Source organism: Zosterops lateralis (genome assembly GCF_965231275.1).
Source record: "Zosterops lateralis genome assembly, chromosome: 17".
NCBI classification, from domain to species: Eukaryota; Metazoa; Chordata; class Aves; order Passeriformes; family Zosteropidae; genus Zosterops; species Zosterops lateralis.
This window is the reverse complement of record NC_139777.1, coordinates 11747829-11767441: the sequence shown is the minus strand read 5'-3', so window position 1 is coordinate 11767441 and position 19613 is coordinate 11747829. Positions and strand designations below refer to the sequence as shown.

At 43.6% G+C, this 19613-nt stretch overlaps 1 protein-coding gene across 9 annotated transcripts in view; it reads left to right on the top strand.

Moving 5' to 3' along the window:
• Positions 1-34: 34 nt before the first annotated feature.
• Positions 35-19613, top strand: part of DEPDC5 (DEP domain containing 5, GATOR1 subcomplex subunit) — a 40021-nt gene continuing 20442 nt past the window's right edge. For 5 of the 9 annotated variants that reach the window (XM_083873761.1, XM_083873758.1, XM_083873760.1 and 2 more), the window contains exons 1-26: positions 35-380; positions 944-1061; positions 1765-1852; positions 2515-2561; positions 2885-2970; positions 3783-3866; positions 4538-4587; positions 5064-5133; positions 5458-5536; positions 6446-6507; positions 6938-7007; positions 7414-7486; positions 7641-7744; positions 8033-8107; positions 8846-8980; positions 9455-9516; positions 9622-9695; positions 10243-10312; positions 10803-10839; positions 11238-11358; positions 12350-12573; positions 14101-14304; positions 14775-14910; positions 15272-15369; positions 17263-17328; positions 18648-18831. In XM_083873761.1, coding sequence (XP_083729887.1) covers positions 1004-1061; positions 1765-1852; positions 2515-2561; positions 2885-2970; positions 3783-3866; positions 4538-4587; positions 5064-5133; positions 5458-5536; positions 6446-6507; positions 6938-7007; positions 7414-7486; positions 7641-7744; positions 8033-8107; positions 8846-8980; positions 9455-9516; positions 9622-9695; positions 10243-10312; positions 10803-10839; positions 11238-11358; positions 12350-12573; positions 14101-14304; positions 14775-14910; positions 15272-15369; positions 17263-17328; positions 18648-18831 — 2357 coding nt within the window. In that variant the 5' untranslated portion in view covers positions 35-380; positions 944-1003. Of the gene's footprint in view, positions 381-943; positions 1062-1764; positions 1853-2514; positions 2562-2884; positions 2971-3782; positions 3867-4537; positions 4588-5063; positions 5134-5457; positions 5537-6445; positions 6508-6937; positions 7008-7413; positions 7487-7640; positions 7745-8032; positions 8108-8845; positions 8981-9454; positions 9517-9621; positions 9696-10242; positions 10313-10802; positions 10840-11237; positions 11359-12349; positions 12574-14100; positions 14305-14774; positions 14911-15271; positions 15370-17262; positions 17329-18647; positions 18832-19613 lie in introns of those variants that run through there. The other 4 variants (XM_083873764.1, XM_083873757.1, XM_083873759.1 and 1 more) reach the window with 4 other exon arrangements.

Genomic DNA, 19613 nt, shown 5'->3' with positions numbered 1-19613 from the left:
TGTCCCGCCCGCCCCTTCCCGCGGTGGCGGCGGGGGTGTGACGTATCGCGCGGCCCCGGACGCGGAAGTGCCGCTCGGTACCCGCGGGACACGGGCCGGCGGGTCAGGGCCCCGCGCCCGGACGCTCTGCCAGCAGCGGCGGACTGCGCTGCGCTGCGCTCTGCTCTGCTCTGCTCTGCTCGGCTCTGCCGCGGCACTGCCGGCCCCGGCCGCGCTGCCCTGGGGCTGGCTCGGCCCGCGGCGGCGGTGAGCGGCGCGGGGAGTTTAGGTCCCCGAGCTCCCTTCGCGCCCGGACCGCGCCGTTCTCCCCGCTGTCCTTCCCCCGGGGCTCTGGCCTGAGCCGCCGCGCTGCTCGCCCTGCGCTCCTGTCCCCCGTGCGGGTAAGGACTCTGGCGGGCCCCTCGCCGCTGCTCCGGGCGGGAGCCGGGGTGTCTCCATGGGGCTCTCTTTCCCTGTGAGCGAGCGGCCCAATGGACGCGGCGGTTCCGTGGCTGCTGAGTGACTGTAGGCACGGCAGGGGACTGTAACTGCCTGCGTTTGTTTGCTCTCCGCTCCGGCGCTGCTCTCTGTGGCGGCCCCGGTGCGGCTCTGCCGGCTCCCGGCACCGAGCAGCGCTTCCTTCCAGACCCGCATCAGTTCCAAATTACGGAGTTTGTTTTAACAAATTTTGGGTGTATTTTTTTTTTTCCCCGCCACGACTCTGTAGCTCCGTAATTTACTTTCTGCCAAGCACATCTGCAAGCTCAGCCCTTTAATCTATTTGAAAAGCGCACTTTTAGGTCCCTCTCCCCTTGTGCCTGGCCCTGTGGCTGCCCCGCACTCTCTGCTGGGCTCAGCTCTGCCGCGCCGCGGTGACACCGCCCGGGACACCTGCTGTGTGCACAACATACACAATCGCTTTGCACTGACGAGAGATCTGTGTTTGCTTTCATTTCTGTGTTAGATATGCAAGATGCCTTTAACTGTCTTGGCTCGAAGCGTCTGAGAGGAACTGGAGCTCAAGATGAGAACCAACAAGGTGTACAAGCTCGTCATACATAAGAAGGGGTTTGGAGGCAGTGGTCAGTATCTCCCAGCTCCTAACAGTGACACTTAATTGACAGCAATTGTTTTATTGGTTGTTTTAGCAAAAGAGTGAAGATGGAACTTTGATGTAACAAGCAGCATTGACAGCCAGAGTTTGGAAAGATCTTTCTAATAACAGGATGCAGCAAAATAAATGAAACTTTCATTGGAAGAGGCCAAGATTGTATCTAAAAATAAAATTGCTTTATTTTTGCTTCCTCCCTTTTTATTGCAACACTTTTCTCTTAATCTGGTGTTTCAGTCACCCTAACAAGTGATGTATGTCAGTGACTTATGACTGCACACAGATGTGTTTCTGAGCACTGATAACAGTGCCACTGATTGGATTGCTCCATACTTCTAGACTTACAGCACACTGATAAATCTTGCTGAGATTCTATGTCTGTCTGCTTTCCTGCTGGTGTTCCTTTTATGCAAAGTACAGAAGATGATTCTGGTTGCCTAAATAAGGCACAGTCTTTTGCTGAACACTTCTTTTGTGAAGTTCTGTTATTTGAGTTGTTTGTGCCTGCAAGAGTGGCTGGGCAGGGACCCTGTCATATGGTGAACACGAAACATTTTGCTGAGGTTTTCGTCTTGGTTTGGTGTAGTTACACATGCTGAGCTATTGTATGCAAACATGCAGGTGTCTGTTTAGTATATATCTGTTCACTGCCCTCATTCATTTGTGTCTTGTAGATGATGAGCTGGTGGTGAATCCTAAAGTATTTCTTCAAATCAAGCTGGGAGATGTTGTGGAAATTGCCCATCCCAATGATGAATACAGGTGAATTCTCTTTGCTGGTATCAGTGAGGTTGGAGCACTGAAAGGATCTGTTCATGTGTAGTGGTTTCTAGAGTAAGAGGCTCTTAGGGCTGACATAACTTTGCTTCAGGATGCTGCCATGATTTTTTTCTGCCTAGAGAGAAGTTAAGAGGCTAACTTTAGCAAGAGTGCTTCCTTAAAGTTGATGGAATTCTTTGTGTATGGTGTTACTTTGCTGATCTTCCATAAACCAAGTAGTACCTGAATATAGAATTGACAATGTCTGTATCCTCTTCCTAGATCTGCTGTTACCCAAGGATTATTGTCCTATCCTGCAGTATATCCTAGGCAAAATTAAATTTTTATGGCCTTGTTGTATGAACCTATTCATCCTGCAGCCTGTATCTAAAAAGCAGTGGTGTGAGGGTCTGAGAAGTTCTTGTGTGACCTAATTTCCCATTTGTAGTATCATCTTTACCTCAAGAGTACCTTACAATTATGAAAAGTGTAAGGAACAAGGCAGAGAGACAGGTGGAGAGGATGGTGTATGAAGCTTTCTAGAAAATATTCATGTTTCTCTTTAGCTTATCCTGTGGTCCATGTTACAAAATAGATTTGAGTCTATGATTTACCAGAGAGACTGTTGGTATCTCAACTTGTCTACCTTTTTTTCTCTATTCTAGTCCCCTGCTTCTACAAGTGAAGTCACTTAAGGAAGATTTGCAGAAAGGTAAAACTCTAGACTTATACACAGTAAAATCATAGGAAGGGTGACATGACTGGGCTGTAGCTGTGATTGGCTAATGTGTATATTTTAATTTCATAAGAAAATCAATGCTTTGTCTGTTTGGCAGGGGAAGGATTAGAATTTTAACAGAAAATCGGCAGTTAGTTCTAAATCTGCTTTTATTTGAGTAATCTGAGTATGGTTTAAACAAATTTGGCTTTTTAGCCTGAGGTTAGTGTTTCATGACAGTCACACAGTGTTGGTTTTGTGCCTGTAAACACTTGGGAGCATTCACTTCTCTGCTGTCCCCTCTCATTCTGTGGCAGAGACGATCAGTGTGGACCAGACCGTTGCCCAAGTGTTCCGCCTGCGGCCCTACCAGGATGTCCATGTCAATGTTGTTGACCCAAAGGTGTGTGGGTTTGCCACTTGTTTCCATCCATTCTGTCACTTGATTCAAATCAGAGCCCTGTGACTTTCCATTTGCAGTAGTATGGGGAAAAAAAGGCATTTATTTTTTATTGAAAGATATTTAGTCTTCTTTTGTATGAAGAAGAGCCTTAGAAAATGAGCCTTAGACTTTTGAATTATTGGTTGGTTTGTTATATGTCTCTTCTCTCCCTACCATCTCTGCTCTCTTTTTGAACTCCACGATCCTGTTTCAATAGTGCTTAGTAGAAATGTAGACATTTCACATATTTTAAAATTTCAGAAATTCATGAGAACCAGGCACAGTAAAGAAAAACAGAAAGTGGCCTAGTCAAAAGAAGAGCCATGGCCTGGATTTGCATTATTTGATACCACAGAGCCTCTTACAGAGAGGCATTGCCTGTAAATGTCCCAACTTTTAAAAGAGCTGCAGTCAGAAGTTACATTCTGCACAAGACAAAAATCTGGAGGAAATAGAGCTTCCTTAAAGCCACGAACAATGGCAGTAATTTATTTTATTTCAGCTTCCAATCTGCACTGAGACTTGTAGTACAGATTTAGTCCTTGGGCTTTTTCTGGTCAGATTGTGCAATGTTTTACAGCTCCCAGTAGTTGAGGTACATGCACAGCTTTGGTATTTATTATGGGCTTCTCCTTTATCTTGCAGTTTTAAGGAAATTGACTGGCTTTTGAATGGTCCTTCTTGTAACATTTGGTTACTAAATTAATAGATTGGTGTGCCCTATTTAAAAACAACCAGTAAAATCTAAGCAGTGTTTTTCATCCATTTCCCAGGAGGTGACCTTGGACTTGGTGGAGCTGACATTTAAAGATCAGTACATTGGGCGTGGGGATATGTGGCGACTGAAGAAGAGTTTGGTAAGGCCCCTGCTGCCCCTGGACAGGGTGCAGGTCATGAACCTTGTGCTTTATTTACTGTGAAAGAAAAGAAGGCCTTTACAAAATGCAGAGAACTAAAGGCAAGGACAGTGCCAGCAGCTCCTGAGGATCTTGTGCTGTGAGTGGCACGTCAGAGTTGGAGAAATGGATGTAAATGTGTTGTAGAAAAACAAATCCCATCATTTCCTGCTCCACTGCTATAATGTTGATTACTGCCTTGGGCATTGAAAATGCTGTTCCGAGTTTTTTTGCTTATGTTCTGAATTTTAATGATTAACTACATTTGGAAGGAATTGAATCCAAGTGTTTTTCAAGTAGAAGTATGCTGAAGTGTCCCCTCTCTGAGAGTATCCCTTAATAAGCAGCTATTAGAGTATCTTCTGCCTGCATCTCTGAAGTGCAGTCTTCTGCTCCTCTAAGTGCACTGAATTAGGCAAATGATCCCATTTAGAGTTTATCTGTGTTAAAAGTGATTTTCTGTTGTCTACTACAGAGGTTCTGTAGGCTGAGCTATTGGTAGTAACTACTCTGAATGGATTTTATGACTTCTGTTGTAAAAATCACGTTTGAGTGGGAGTGGTTTTTATGTACGTTGTTCTTCTCGCTCTGAGCCTGCTCTTCTTCTAACACATGTAACTCTTCTTTCCTAGGTCAGCACATGTGCATATGTCACCCAAAAAGTCGAATTTGCAGGTATCAGGTCAGTGCCTCTTGCTACTTATTGCTTTAGCTTCATGACTTTTAAGTATCTAACTGGAGACCCTTCTCTGAAAAATCCTTCATGTTTCATTGTTCTCTTCCTCATCTACAGATATGTCTGCACTATGGGGTGGGGGAAGGCTTCTATCTGATTTGGGGTAAAAGAAACTAAGAGTAGGGCAGCCAGCTACATTCTGATGAAGGCCAGATAGTTTCCTTTTTGTCTCTTAGAATATTTCCCCCTCTTCCCAAGCTGTATTAATAGTCCAGAGGGGATTACTTCAGTTGCTTTTAGGGTGACACAGGGACAAGGAAATGTGTAGATGCAGAAGGAAATGGCTGGTTGACATCTTTTGGGTTGAACATTGGGTTTTAACCAAATAAGTCATCCTTGAGTGCAGGTTTTGGTACATCTCTTGCTCAAATACTGATTCTCTAATCTTCATATTTAAGTATGCTTCACTTCTTTTCTTCCAGGGCCCAAGCAGGTGAACTGTGGGTAAAGAGTGAGAAAGTCACTTGTGGATACATCAGTGAGGACACCCGGGTAAGAGTTCAGGAAACAGGGGGAAAACAGTTTTTCCCTTCCTTTCCTTACCAGGATTTTTGTAGTTCCATCTTGCCTGCAGATTAGTATGGATCATTGGAATTGGCTGTGTTGTAAAGTGAAGAATGGCAATAAATTCAGGACAATGAATCATAATTAAACTTCAGCTCTGCTGTGCTGGCAGCACTAGGAATGACTTGAGGGGAAATTCCCTATGATGCAAGGGCCACCACAGTTGTATAAGTTGCTGTGTAGTTAACCTCTGCATTTGGGCCTTCTAATGAAGGTGCTTGGTTTTAAATCAGGTCTTGCATTCCTTTGCAGGTGGTCTTCCGCTCCACTTCTGCCATGGTTTATATTTTTATCCAGATGAGCTGTGAAATGTGGGATTTTGATATTTATGGTACGTAGGTAACTGACCTGCCTGTGACTGTGGATGGCAGCAGCTGTCCTTTCTGCCCCTACCAGGAAACTAAAACATCCTGCCTTTGGCCTAAGCAGTGCTCCAGGGCGTGTTATGGTCTGTCCTTAGATCCTTCCTTGCACCACCAGCCATTTCAGTCCCTGGCTGTGCCATCCTTTTCCTGTCCCTGTAGAGCCTGGGTACCATTACCTCAGCCATGAAATCACTGTGGACATTGGAAGGGTTTTCTATAGATATGAACATGTTGGGTGGTGAGGGCAGGTGCAAGTTTGTGAATCCTGAAGCCAGAACTGTGTGGAAATCCTGTGCAAAGAGGACCTTGATGGTTTAGATTTCTCTTGACATTGGCTTACTGAGGAAGTGAAACCTGCCTGAGCCCAGGCTGAAGTTGGGAACTCCAGCTGGAAGTATTACAACTTCGGGCATTAAGAATGAGTCACTTCTCTATGTCATCCTATTTTTTTCTGGCTTAATTCTTTAGCAAACCTCTTGCCACTTCCTTTGACCATGTGTTTAGGCATATGGAACTAGGCAACTATTCAGATCAGAGCAGGGGATCAGTTGTGCATTCTATGCCTAAAAGACAGTACAGATGCTTTCCCAGCATGCTGCAAATGTGTTGGAAAAATGAATTAAAGGTCAGATCCTTCTGGCAGTAAGAATCATGTTTACATCTTCTGAAAAAAAAATACTGTTTAATCTTTTTATCATAAAGCAGTCATGCTTTTAAATCTTTTTATCATCTTGTCTTAGTGATATTGTCCTTTATTATGCACACAGCTGCTCACATTTAAATAAATATAATTGTCCTAGGATCTTAGGGGTAGATATACCCCATAGTTGAAGTAACAATTGTTATCTGATGCTTGGGAGATTTTTATTTTGCAGGGGATTTATACTTTGAGAAAGCTGTGAATGGTTTCCTTGCTGACCTCTTCACCAAATGGAAGGTAAATAGTTGATTGAGTTCAGTTTAATTTTTTTATTTTTCTGGAATTGTTAGGGGCATCTCTCTGAACATTAACACATCAGAATATCAAATTGCTGTGGGTACAAACAAACAGTGTCAAATGTCTGTTTTCTTAACAAAAATCTTGGCAACTACAGAGAGGAGCTTCTTTAGAGACTAGTGGAGAGTGCTCCTGGTAAAGGTGGTATAGCCAAGCAACACAGGATCTGCAGGACAGACTGTTTTTTGTTATTTCAGAGAGGCAGGTGGAGCACTAATGCAGATCCACTAATGCAATAGTCTAGCTTTTGTTAGTTACCTTTGTTTCTAGGTGTGAGGGAAGAGAGGCTGCTACTATATGTGTATATACACAACTTCCTAGCAAATGTGACTTTTAAGGTTTTCTTTTTGCATTTGTTCTTCCTGGGCAGGAGAAGAATTGCAGCCATGAAGTGACAGTGGTTCTATTTTCAAGGACATTTTATGAAGCAAAATCTATAGGTATGCAAATTCTCTATTTTCATATTTCCATTTTTAAAGTCTTGTCTCTTGAAAGTTGGTCACAGGCTGACAGGGACTTTTTCTCTTTTTTTTTAATTGCCATGTTCACAGTATCGAGCACAGTAGGTGCACAGCCATTGTTATGAAAGTACTGCAGTGAAAACCTTACATAGAAGAATGCAAATTTGTCTCATCATATTCAAGCTGTCATATTGGTTTGAAAGCAGTTTTTATATTGTATAGGAGGTCTGATATTTCTCCAAATATTTTGGTTTTTTGTTTGCTTACTAGGGGCTTTTTTGAGTTTTTTGTTTATTTTTAATGGAAATAACAGCTTCTTGCTGGAAAAGATGAGTCATTTCTATACAAGAGCATGAGATGAGATGTGCTTTTCCTTCCGTTTCAGATGAGTTTCCTGAAACACATCGTGCATCAATTCGGCAGGACCATGAGGGAAGATTTTATGAAGATTTTTACAAGTATGTTTTCCTGCCAGTTCTTTTCACCTCTTGTCCCACAGTGTTTATACAACCTGATGCACCCTTTTGTGCATTTCTTTATAGTTTGCTCATCCCTTCTCACTTCCCCTCATGGTTTCCTTTCATAGGCCTCACCAGACTGTGTTTTTTCTAGAGTTGTGGTTCAGAATGAGAGGCGGGAAGAGTGGACCTCCCTGCTTGTGACCATTAAAAAGCTTTTCATCCAGTATCCCGTGTTGGTACGACTTGAGCAAGCAGGTACAAGAATCCTCCTTTTCCTGCTTTTATCCTTTGCTCTCTCTTTTGTTGTTATTTTTTAGCTTGTCAGTGAACTATCCAGTTTCTGTTGGAGTCTACTTGGTGCTCTCCTGGCTGGGCAATTTGCCTCAGTCTTTTTTGGAGGAACTTAATAACATCAATTTTGCCTGTAATTTTTTAACTAACGGTGCTTAGTACAGGCATATTTTAATGTGGGTTTTTTATTATATAAAGCTAGTATACAGGAATGATGATTTTTTTTTTCCCCCCTTCTGGATACTTTTCCAGAGGGCTTTCCTCCAGGTTACAATTCTACCTCAGCACAAGGGAACTACCTGGAGGCAATAAATCTTTCATTCAACGGTAAGTTACGAGCAATGGGTAAAAATATACAGGGGAAGAACCATTCAAGCAGCTGCCAGTAAATGGCTGTGGACTTCTGGTACTTTTTCCTTAATACTGTGAAGAGGAGGGGAATATTGGGTGGTCACCTGTTTGCATTTTATCTTCTTGTTACCAGGGTTGGGATTAAATGTGCAGGATGGTATTTCTTGTTAGGACTCTTTATTAATTCTTATCTGCATTACAGTCTCACAAACCATGAGTTCTACAGCACTTCTAGCTAACAAACTAAAAATGGAGCCCCATCTTTCTCTCTACAAGGCCTTAAAGGATAAACTGTCCAATTAAGAAATGATACCTAAATTATTTTTACTTTTAACCCAATAACCAACCACCCATGGCCTGCAATGTGGACTTTTCTATCCAATTACAAAATACTAGCTAGACCCATGAAGAAGATGAAAAAGGACTAGCCTCTCCCCTAAAACCTCCATCTTGCTTTATATATATATATATTACCATATTCTAAAATCTTAAACCCTAAATTTTCCAACATGTGATTATTACACACTTCTATTCCAACTATGCACTCCTTCTGTCATTCAGTTTTGGAAGCCTTTTCCATAGCCTTAGGTCAAATGCATTGTTTTCTTTGGGGTCAGTACCTGTCAGCACAGAAAGTCTAAATTTCTCAGTGCTCAAGGTTCCAACAGTCACCTCGAGGGTGTTTTGAAAGTATGTCTGTGTTCTCTCTGGCAGTGTTTGACAAGCATTACATCAACCGCAACTTCGACCGCACGGGGCAGATGTCGGTGGTGATCACCCCTGGCGTGGGCGTGTTCGAGGTGGATCGGCTCCTCATGATCCTCACCAAGCAGCGCATGATTGACAATGGTAAATAAACTCCCTGCAGCCTCTCTGAAGGCAAACACGGGCTTGGGAAAGATCCAACTTCTTCTGGCTGGGAAAAAGTATCTACTGTGAGCTGTGTGCTCTGGGAGGAAGGGTTACAGCTCCAAGACTTGTGTCTGCACTTCATGTTGGAATGAGCAGGTTTTCAGAGTACTTACAGGCATTTACTTCTTTTGTTTGTGGTAGAGAGCTTTACCTGTCTGTGCAAACCTTTCTCTTAAACAATAATCTTGTGCAAGTTGCAGTAGTGTAGAAAAATAATTTCTTATATCCCCACAGGTATTGTTGGTTTTTAACCATACTATGGGACCATTAACTGCCACTTTTAGTATTATTGCATCTTATAATATGATATAAATACATATTGGGTTTTCAATTCAAACTGATGATCTATTTTGTCTTAGCATATCAGTCCTGCTTGGTCAACAGCTGAACTCTACTGTTGTCTGTTTACAGGGATTGGTGTGGATTTGGTGTGCATGGGAGAGCAACCCTTGCATGCTGTACCACTCTTTAAGGTAAGGCTGCTTTCCCTTCTCTCTGTTCCTACTACAAACATTGCTTATTTTGTGACTGGCAGTTAGTTTAGTGACTGGCTGTTAATTGCTTCTGAATTATTACAGCTCCATAATCGCTGCGGGCCTGGTGACTCACGAATGGGTGATGACTACAATATCCCACACTGGATAAATCATAGGTAGGTGAATTCTATCAGCATTTGCTAAACACTTCTGTTTTGCTTTACTCTTCATAATCTCTTGAATTCTTTCTCCTTTCACTGTTTATCTCCTCTGCTTTCCTTGTGAAGCAAAGGAAATGATGCATTACTCTTGCATTGGGCAACTCTGGGCATTCATGCAACCTAACAGCAATGACAGGGTTTTCAAACAGCTGGTGTGAGTCACTACAGTTGTGTAAATCAGAATGAATTGTGTAAATGGCACGGTGGAAGTGGATGTCTTTCTGACAGGAATGTCTTTCTCTCTAGACAGAAAATGACTGCGGCAATGCAGGTGTTAAACATATTAAAAAGTGTTTAGGCTGAGGCTGTACAAGTGTCAAAGCCCTGTTTTTAGGCAAAGAATAGCTTCTCTCAACCATCCCTCAGTGTTTTCCATACTTTTTTTATGCACAGAAAGGTATCCCATTTTCTGTATCCAATAGCTGGCTCAGGTTCCTGGTCTGTTTACTTTGTAGCAAACCAACTCTGTTGAGTTCTTAAAGCCACACTGTTTCTTTTTCAGTTTCTACACATCCAAAAGTCAACTCCTGTGTAACAGCTTTACTCCACGGATCAAGCTGGCAGGAAGGAAGGTGGGAATCTTTCTGATTTATATTTTCTTATTGGTTTGTCAGATTCCTCTTCTCAGTCAAGCATCACTTAGCTGGAACTAAGTTTCTGTGTTAAAAGGCTGTGAAAGCAAAGCTGCAAGGTTTGCTGTAGGGATTGTGAATGAATGAAGTTTGTAGGTCTTTCCTTTCTACATAAAACTGGGTGAGAAATGTTTTAGCCACCATAAAAATTAGTTTCATTCTGTAACAAAGAACTCTATGGAGGGGAAGAAAGATGTTGAGTATTGTGTTTTTCACACAGGTTTATGACCAAGTGTCAGTATTTAATATTTCTGAAGTTGTCTGGCTGCCTCGCTGAGTCAGCAAGCTGAACTTTGCTTGGTCACACTGGGGGTGTTTCTTTAGAACATGCTGACTGACTCCCTTCCCTCTGTCTTCTCTGTTGTTCTCTTTTTTTCCTTTCTTGTTTGTTTTTTTGGTCACTTCACACTTCCTTTGTTGGACCCTCCAGCCACTGACGGAGAAAGCAAAAAACAGTCGTGATGCCTGTGAGTAACTCTGTTCTGGAATGATCTGTCCCACTGACCCCCAGACTAACAGACAGCTACAGTAAGGCAGTGACACTTCAGCACAAGGAAGGGACAATTATTACAGAAACCCGTCAAACCTGTATTAAATACTTGGGATGCTAATGTGCATGAGCCAGTTGGCTTCTTGGCAATTATTCCTTTAGTGTTTAGGATGTATGGGGGGAAAGACAAAATCAGCCAGCCTGATTCAGAGGCACCAACTTTGATAATTGAGCTGCTCCAGCTGCTCTGCTCATGACACTTTGGGATTCCTTTTGGAGTCAATACTTTCCTTAGGGGTGAGAGGTGGATACTCTGACTTGCAGATCTTGAACATTCTCGAAAGAGGTTCCAGTGCTGTATGATTTTTATTTCAGCATTAGGAGCTCCAAAGGATGCTGAGAATGCCTTGCCTATCCAGGTGGATTATGATGGCTACGATGCCCAGGTGTTCAGACTGCCAGGCCCATCCAGAGCCCAGCGCTGTAGCACTTTCAGGTGAGAGGCTTGGGAGTGCACTGCTTCTGGAGCAACCCTGTTATGTGTGCTTGATACATCAGATATTTGGAGAAATACAAGGAGAATTGATCTCCACATGCTCACAAAAAGCTTTGTCTATACCTGATCTTCATGACTGTTTGTCTGGTGTTTTGCTTCTAAAATAGCATGTGGAATCTAGGAAAAGAAGTAAATAATTTTTTTTTCCTTAAATCTTTTGTTTGAAGTGGAATAAAGCTAGTCTTCCTAGCAGATTTTGCGAGGGGGTTAAGAAAGTATTTGCTCATTAGACTTGCATCATAAGAGTTGTAGAAATAGATTGTTTGATGCACTGCTTACTAACTGGTGAGCAGAGTGGTGGGGAATCCTCCCTGAAAATGCCTGTCTGAATGAGAGAAGAGGCAGAAAAGCTGGGTGCAGGTTTTCAGCTATTCCATGTCCTTTTGTCTGGGAATAAAGGCTGATTATTCTCAGGTCCTGGCCAAATTCACTGAATAAACTATAAATTTCAGGAATATGGTGTTAACAAGCTTGTTTTTAAGTACTTTTTTTACTTTGCTTCTTTCAATAGTATTGCCTAACTCTCTGAACATGTGGACTCACTTGTTAACATGTTAATTTGAGCAGCCTGTAGGAACCAATGCTGAAAGATGCCAGCACAATTTGAATAGTTCATAATTCCAAGTAGTTTCCCTATAGGTGCATGTTCCTGGCACTGTAGGCTGAGGTCTGGTATCTACTGTAGGCCCCATCTCTACCAGGTTGGTGTGGTGTCTCTAGGATTGCAGGGGGAGTTCAGCAGGCCCTTTCACAGTGGTCTTGTTGTGTTGTGTGAGGCACAGAGATATAAATTACCCAGGCAGTCAGAAAAGATACTGATGGCTTCCCTATAATGCTCTTCTTGAGCTCACCTGCTGAGCACTGAGTCTTTTGCAGAGCTTGGGCCTATTGCAGCCCCCTGATAACTGAGGATGGATGCCTCTGCTGTCAGCAGGTCGGTGAGGGAGCGGGAGAGCCGCACCAGGAAGAGCTCCAGCTCGTACGACGTGTCGTGCAGCCCCTCGCTGCAGAGCCGCACGCTGCCCCCCGAGGAGGTGAGGAGCCAGGCCTCTGACGACAGCTCCCTGGGCAAGATCTCCAACATCCTCATGATCCCACGGCCTCACCTGCACCAGTGTGAAGTCAGCAGCTCCTTGGGCTATACCAGCACCAGAGGTCAGCCTGGGGCACGTGGGGAGACAAGGGGGAAGGCTGTGTTGGCCACTGCCAGGCCAGCACAGGGGAGATGGTGCTTGTATTGCACTCGTGGTACAGCTTTTCCATAACTCCAGCTGGGTGTGCATTCTCCCTTTGTCATCCTTGTCCAATTCCATTGCTTTTTTTTTTTAGTGGCTTGTCCTAAATAGAAGTGTCCTGACACTGATTTTCTCTTTTCCCTTGCTGATTGCCTTCTTTAGTACTTGACTATTCTCCTGTGCCTGCCTGCCAGTGTGGACGTACACAAGGAACTTGTATTTTCCAGGTCACCTATAATCTGTCAAATGAGAACTGGCCTTAGCAGTGAGCCCTGGGGGACCCTTCTTATAACATCTCTCTGAGGATCTGTTGTCATTAAGACTCACTTTCTAGATCCTTCCTTTTGACAATGTACTACTGAGCTGTCTCACTGCGTTAGCAATGCTTTTCTTCCTTTCCAGTTTAGTATTTTTCTCAGGCAGTACGCTGTATCTTCCACAAACCCAGCTTATTTCTAGACAAATTATATTCCTCCTGCAACTGCTACATCTTCTATAAAATTTTAGCCCTGAAGGCTCTTCATGGTTTTTTCATGCCATGCTGTATGACACTGGTACCATATTTATCCTGTCACAGGAATCACAGTTACTGGTGTGGGGCTGCCCTCACACAGTGTACTTGACATCAGATCTGCTGTTCATGTTTCCCCCTTCTGTCAGTTAATACAACTCTTTTCTTTCTTTGGTATTTCTGTTACTCCCTTAGTTTGAAGGATAGCTGTGTGACCCAGCTGAAGGTGTTCTGCAGAATGAGGATGTGTGTGGATTAGGACTGGCAGGGAGGGAAGAGTCAAAGAAACTGAGATTTTTCACATGTGATATTTGACAATATAGAATGGTAAATGAGACCCTTCCTTCTCTTTGGGATTTCCACTTGTTGGACAGAGTAATTGCTACTTATCTACCTATTTTTCTCTCCTGTTTCTAAATAACTGCATTTCTATTCTACCTGAATAGTGATAACTAACTGGTATCTTGTGAAGATCATGTCCTGTGTCATCTGGGGGTAATCCCTGATTTCGGTGCTCATATCTGGGTGTCACAGAAAAGGCATGTGTACAAAGCTCAGCTGTGGCTTCTGCTGTGTCTTTGGTACTCATCCTGAAGTTTGTCATGTCAGTCTTTTGATTTCTCAAGAATTCTCAAAGGTCTGAGTAATTCTTCATAATTGGCTTAACAAGTGGTTTCTTTATGGATTCATTTAGTAGAAGTTTACCGTTTACAGCAGTGGTGTAGTGGCAGGCGGAGTAATGCTTTTTCTTGTCTGGGTTCTTGTTTACATTGTAACTTTTAGGCTGGATAGGAATTGCATTCTGCTTCTCTGCCTGCTTATTTCTTGTGTCTCCTTATTTCCCCTTACCCTGGGCAACCTCTACATCCCGGAGCAGTCAATTCTCTCATGCTTGTCTCCTGCAGGCTCTCACGCTGGCTGGGCTGTGTTTTGCAGATTTCCTGGAGAACCCTCTGGAGTCGCAGCAGCGGGACTCCAGCGCCCCGGGGCGGTTCCACGTGGGCAGCGCGGAGTCGCTGCTGCACATCCGGCCGGGCGGGTACGCGCCGCAGCGCGCCCTCATCAACCCCTTCGCGCCGTCCCGCATGCCCATGAAGCTGACCTCCAACCGCCGGCGCTGGATGCACACCTTCCCCGTGGGTGAGCTGCCCCACGGCACGGCCCGCCCTGGCTTTGTCCTTGCCAGGGTTAGCACAGCAACACGGCCAGTGACAACTCGAGGGTATTAAAGTGCTCTGCACACTACACTCATCTGTACAGAAATGAGTGTGCAGGCCTGAGCAATCCTCTTTTGGGAAATGCCTCTAATTGCAAACGAGCAGCAACAGGTACAGAACATTTCCCTGTTGAAGGGAATCGTAGCTACTAATTGGGTTGATTTTTCTCATGCTGAATTGTTTGCATAATTCTTTAGTGCACCCTCCAAAATGTTTTTAAAAATATTTTGCTTCAGAGGAGATGGCAGAGGTTCAAGGCTTTGAAGATTTTGTGAACATGCTTTCTTAATGTCCATTAGCTCTCATTGCCTATGCTGTTGGCAAAAGAAGGGTACAAACAACTGAGGAATCAGTGCAGATGTGGTGATCAGTGATCCAATTGTGACTGTGCAGGTCCCTCAGGAGAAGCTATCCAGATCCATCATCAAACCCGCCAGAACATGGCAGAAATGCAGGGCAGTGGGCAGCAGGATTTGACACATTCCTCTGCAGAGCTGCTGGAGCTGGCCTACCATGAGGCAACGGGCAGGTGAGCCATTTGCTCAGTCTTGAATGTTGTGTTTATGGACCATGAAATCAGATCTGGAGATAACCAGTGAAGCTTTATTTGTCTCCTGAGGGGATGTGAGTAGCTGGTTCTTTGCTGTCCTACAAAGGCAGTGCTTTGGTTATTGCTGGAGGCAAAGAACAAACAGTATGGACAGATCTGGAATGCTGTCACGGCCTTCTCTGTGCTGCCCTTGTGCCCTTCCATCCCTGCCAAGAGCTTCCTTCCAGCCCGGCCTCGGCTGAGGCAGGGGGCCTGAGGGCTTGTTGTTACATTTGCTGACAGCAGGGAATGGCCCGAGTCAGGAAGGCTGTACAAAACAGGCTGCTTTGTTTCTCTGCAGACACGTCAGCTCTCGGCATCCAGGGGACGGTGGCTCGTTCCTGGGCTTCGGCGGGGCGGAGGAGTACGGGAACGGGCTGGGGGCCGGCCCCGGGGCAGGTACCGGGCAGGGGCTGGTGTGGCCGTGCCAGGGGATGGGCAGGACTCGGCACGGGGTGGGCACAGGCAAAGCTGCGAGAGTCGAGAATGGAAAACACAGATCTGTTAGGGCACTTGGACTAATCAGTGTATGGTAGTTCTTTGAGTTGTTTTTTGGTTTTAGTTTGGTTTTGTTTAATGTGTCTCTACTTCTCTACGTGTGTCTTATAAGGTTTATTATAGAAAGATGCTCATTGCTTACTGATAATAAGCTCTCAGGCAGAAACTGAGTTCTGTAATAACAAAGCAGTGATGTTCAGACACAAAAAATAACTAAATATGCCCTGGTGTTCAGAAGCCTTTTTTTTTTCCCTTGGTGGGGTTGCCTTAAGCTGTTACCCTTTAGAGAAAAGACACATCTGTACTTGCACTTGAAGATTACCTCTATCTTCCTTAACTTACCCAGACACCTGAATTGGTGGAAATTCTCAACATTTCTGTTCAGCCCTGTAAATGGAACAACATGCCATGCTAAGCATTCTGCTGTGTTGTCTGGTTTTTTGTGACCTACCCTCTGCTTCTTTTGTGGATATGCATTTTTAGCTAGGCACATGGAAAAAAGTTGAACTTTAGTGCTTACAGCATTCAAGACTTATGTTCTTTTCTCAAAACCAATTTAAAGATTTTTTTTAAGAATAAATTTGCCCTTTGCAATTGCATTGGATTAAGACAATTTTGTTTTCCCTTATGCTTTGCAGAGCCATAAAGAAGTTTGCAGACTTAATTTTCTTGTGCCTCATCTTGTATTTGCATAGTCACATTAAAACGTATTTTCTGCTGTTTACTTCTGTGCATTTCATCTGATTACATTTAATTTTCTTGCTTTACATTTTTAGTATTTTCTGGCTTCCAGATAGGCTCCGTTTGTTTTGCAATTGCTGAACTGCATTTCAACTGGATGCAGTTTGCACAGTATAAATGCAGATCATGTCCTGGCAGTAAACATGCTTGGGTTTTACAGAATCTCCTTGTGTCTGTAGATCCTCACCTATCTATAGGGGCCACACAGGGTACTCAGTGACTGGACTGAGAGCTCTCCCTTATGCTTTGAGTCACCTATGAAATGAAGCAGTCTGGGAGAGAGTTGTGTCTTTTTGAATTTCCAAAAATGCAATTTCTTATCGAGTGTGGTTCTCCTCTGCTGCCTGCAGCATGGTTTAGTGCACCACGGGCTTCAGAGTGAAAAATTATCCCATTTATCCCTTGGGGTTGGGGATGCTGTGGCTCTTGCCCCGCAGATGGAGGCAGTGGCTCAGACAATAAATCCTGTTGCAGTTCCCGGTGTGGATGGCAGATGGCAGGAGGAGCTGGTGAAAGGTGAATGCCACTCCGAGCCAGCTCCCCTGCGGGTTACTGCCATCACCAGGGAGCAGATATCCACCCTTTCTCTGACAGGGAACAGCTACAGTGTTGATAGCAATTTCCTGGGTAAATCTACCTAAGCTAGTTTTAAACCATAGTTCCTTTTAAATGCTTAGAGGCTTACTGACATTTTTATTTTGATAAATGGCTCTGAAGGCAGCAGCTCTCCTTTGCAGCTCTTTTTTCTCTCATGTGCCACACCAGCTGTTTATAGGAGTTTATAGCAAGATATTTCACCATTTTGGGGAGGAGGGTTTTGTTTGGGTTTTAGCTGCTGAGCACTTCTAGTGAGATATGTTAAAGTTTGATCCAAGATGTATTTTTTCCTCATTAATTGGCTTAGTGGGTTTTTTTCTGCTGTGCAGAACCCTGAGATTTTCCATGCAGAGAAATTCTGTATCTTAAAACATCATCACGCTTTTGATTTATTTTTATTTGAAATTCAAGAGACGTGCGTAATTGCTTAAAATAAAACACACTTCTTTCTTGTAGGGGTGAACCTCAAAACTCAGAACAAGGATTCCTTGGAAGATGCTGTCTCTAGTTCTCCAGATCCAAGTAAGCAGGAGAAAGGTTTGGAAGAGAGTTTGCATAGGTGGGAAGATGGGGAGGGAAAGGGCATGTACATATATAGAGGCATCAGGAGGTGGTAGGCAAGAAACTGAGGAGCCTCCTTGGCTTTTGGCAGTGGTTTATTTTGGCCTGCAGTAATTTGCAGGATCTGCCTGTACTGTCTCACTGTGATTGCAGTTCTGTAGCTCTTAAGAACATGTGAAACTGTTTGTTGTGTTACAGCCGAAATTCTTTCCTTACCAGACACTATTATGCAAAAAGCTAAAGATGCTGAACTCGTATCTGCCTCTCAGTATGAAAAGTTTGTTTGGTACCAGCTTGTTGAAGTAGAATCAATACAGTCAGTTTCTGAATTTGGTAGCATTACTGAGAAATATCTGCCTTCACTTCCTGGAGAAACAAGTGTGTCACTGCTTAAGAAAGCATTTTCTTTGTAGCAGTCTGTCCTGTATTACTTTCTTGAGCAGTGTTCTTGTTCTTGGTATTAACATTTTTATAGTAAAATATATCTGTCTGTAGGATCTCTATGACAAGAAGTTAAGCATCAGTAGGTGATACAGATTGTTTGAATTGAGTCAGAATGTAATGCAGTGGTGAGCTGATGATTTGGTATAATCTAGTTAGCTTTACCTTTATAATGTCTAGTTTTACATGCCTGTAATCTCAAAACTGCAGCATAACTCTAGGAAAGGATGTGGGAAAAGATTGCTTTCCAAGGTACCATTTTCCTGGTCTTCCCACCCCTCTGGATAGATCTTGTGTTTTTATAACTGTGGAAATACTTCCTTTTCTGCTGTTATACTATTCCAGAAAGAGGCTGGTCTGTCATTCTTTCTCTCCTCCTCTCCAGCTCCTTCTGCAGTTATCTAGGATGCAGAACTGGTCTGATTTTCTTGTTCAGACTTGGAATGTTGGTCTGTTTATTAATAATCAGTAACTGCACCTGACTTGCTGTAATTTTGGAAGAGCAGTGGCTATGTCAGCTCTAGCTTTCAATCGAGAGGAAATTAAATGTATTAACTTTGAATGCCTTTTGCATGATGGGATTGAATCAGCATGTGCACTGCATTGTTTAACAAACTCTGTCTCTTTCTCTCCCTCCCTTCTTCCCATCCTATTTTCTTTTTTCCCTTCCCATTCCACACCCCTTTTTGTCCCTGTTCACTTCACGCCAACCCCATTTCTTGTCTCTCATTCTCTTTAACTCTGCTCTCGGTGCACTTCTTCCGTCCTGCTCCGCACCCTGTGTTTCCATGGGTGACCCCCGTACCCCCATTGTGTGGCCCCGTGACACGACGAGGCAGTTCTGACACTGTCTGCTCCCCCCATAGTGCCAGGCTTCTGTTGTACAGTGGGAGTGGACTGGAAATCCCTCACCACCCCTGCCTGCCTCCCTCTCACCACGGATTACTTCCCCGACCGCCAGAGCCTGCAGAACGATTACACCGAGGGCTGCTACGACCTGCTGCCAGAGGCTGACATTGACAGGTTTGGCCAGCACCTCCTCTCCACAGCCCTGTGCTTAAGGAGCAGGTGATGGAAGAGGATCACTGCACTCTGTACCAGTGAATGATGATGGATTGCTGACAGAGCAGCAGAATACTTATGTTTTTCTCTTTTTTTTCTCCAGTGATAGTTTTGGACCTTTTCTGATGTTCCCACCTGACAGTGTGGTGTGCTCCATAGATTTTTTTGTCAGAAATTGCTTGGATCCAAATTTTTATGTCTCTTTTCTGTTGTTTTGATCAAAATATTCAACCTCGAGATATCATCTCTGTTAATCTACTTCCTAGCAAGTGTTTTGGAAACACTAAATGAGCAAATGCATGTGGACACAGTATTTAAGATACTTATCCTCACTCTAAAGGATGTATGGTTTAAAGAATCTTGTTGAAAAACCATGTTAGTTGGACAAATAGAACTTCTCTGCTTGTCTTGAAGGTCTCTGGTAACTATTTTTTAGTAGAGTTAGTTTGATTTTTTTTTTTTTTTTTTAGTGAAGCAGTTTCATTATCTTAACCTTTTTTCAGTCTTTCCGTAACTTGTAAGACATCAAAATACCTGCTCATGTTGCTGCTTTATGGGAACAAAACAAAAGTATTAATCAGGGTGATTGAAATACATAGGAAGTAATAGGATTAATGAAGACACACCTGAAAGAAATGTCAGTAGAAAGGCAAAGTTCAGAACAGGAGTTGCACTGAGATGAATGTGTCCTCTAATCCCTCCCTGCTCTCCATTTCCCTCTTGGGAGAGGCTGGAGCATTGCT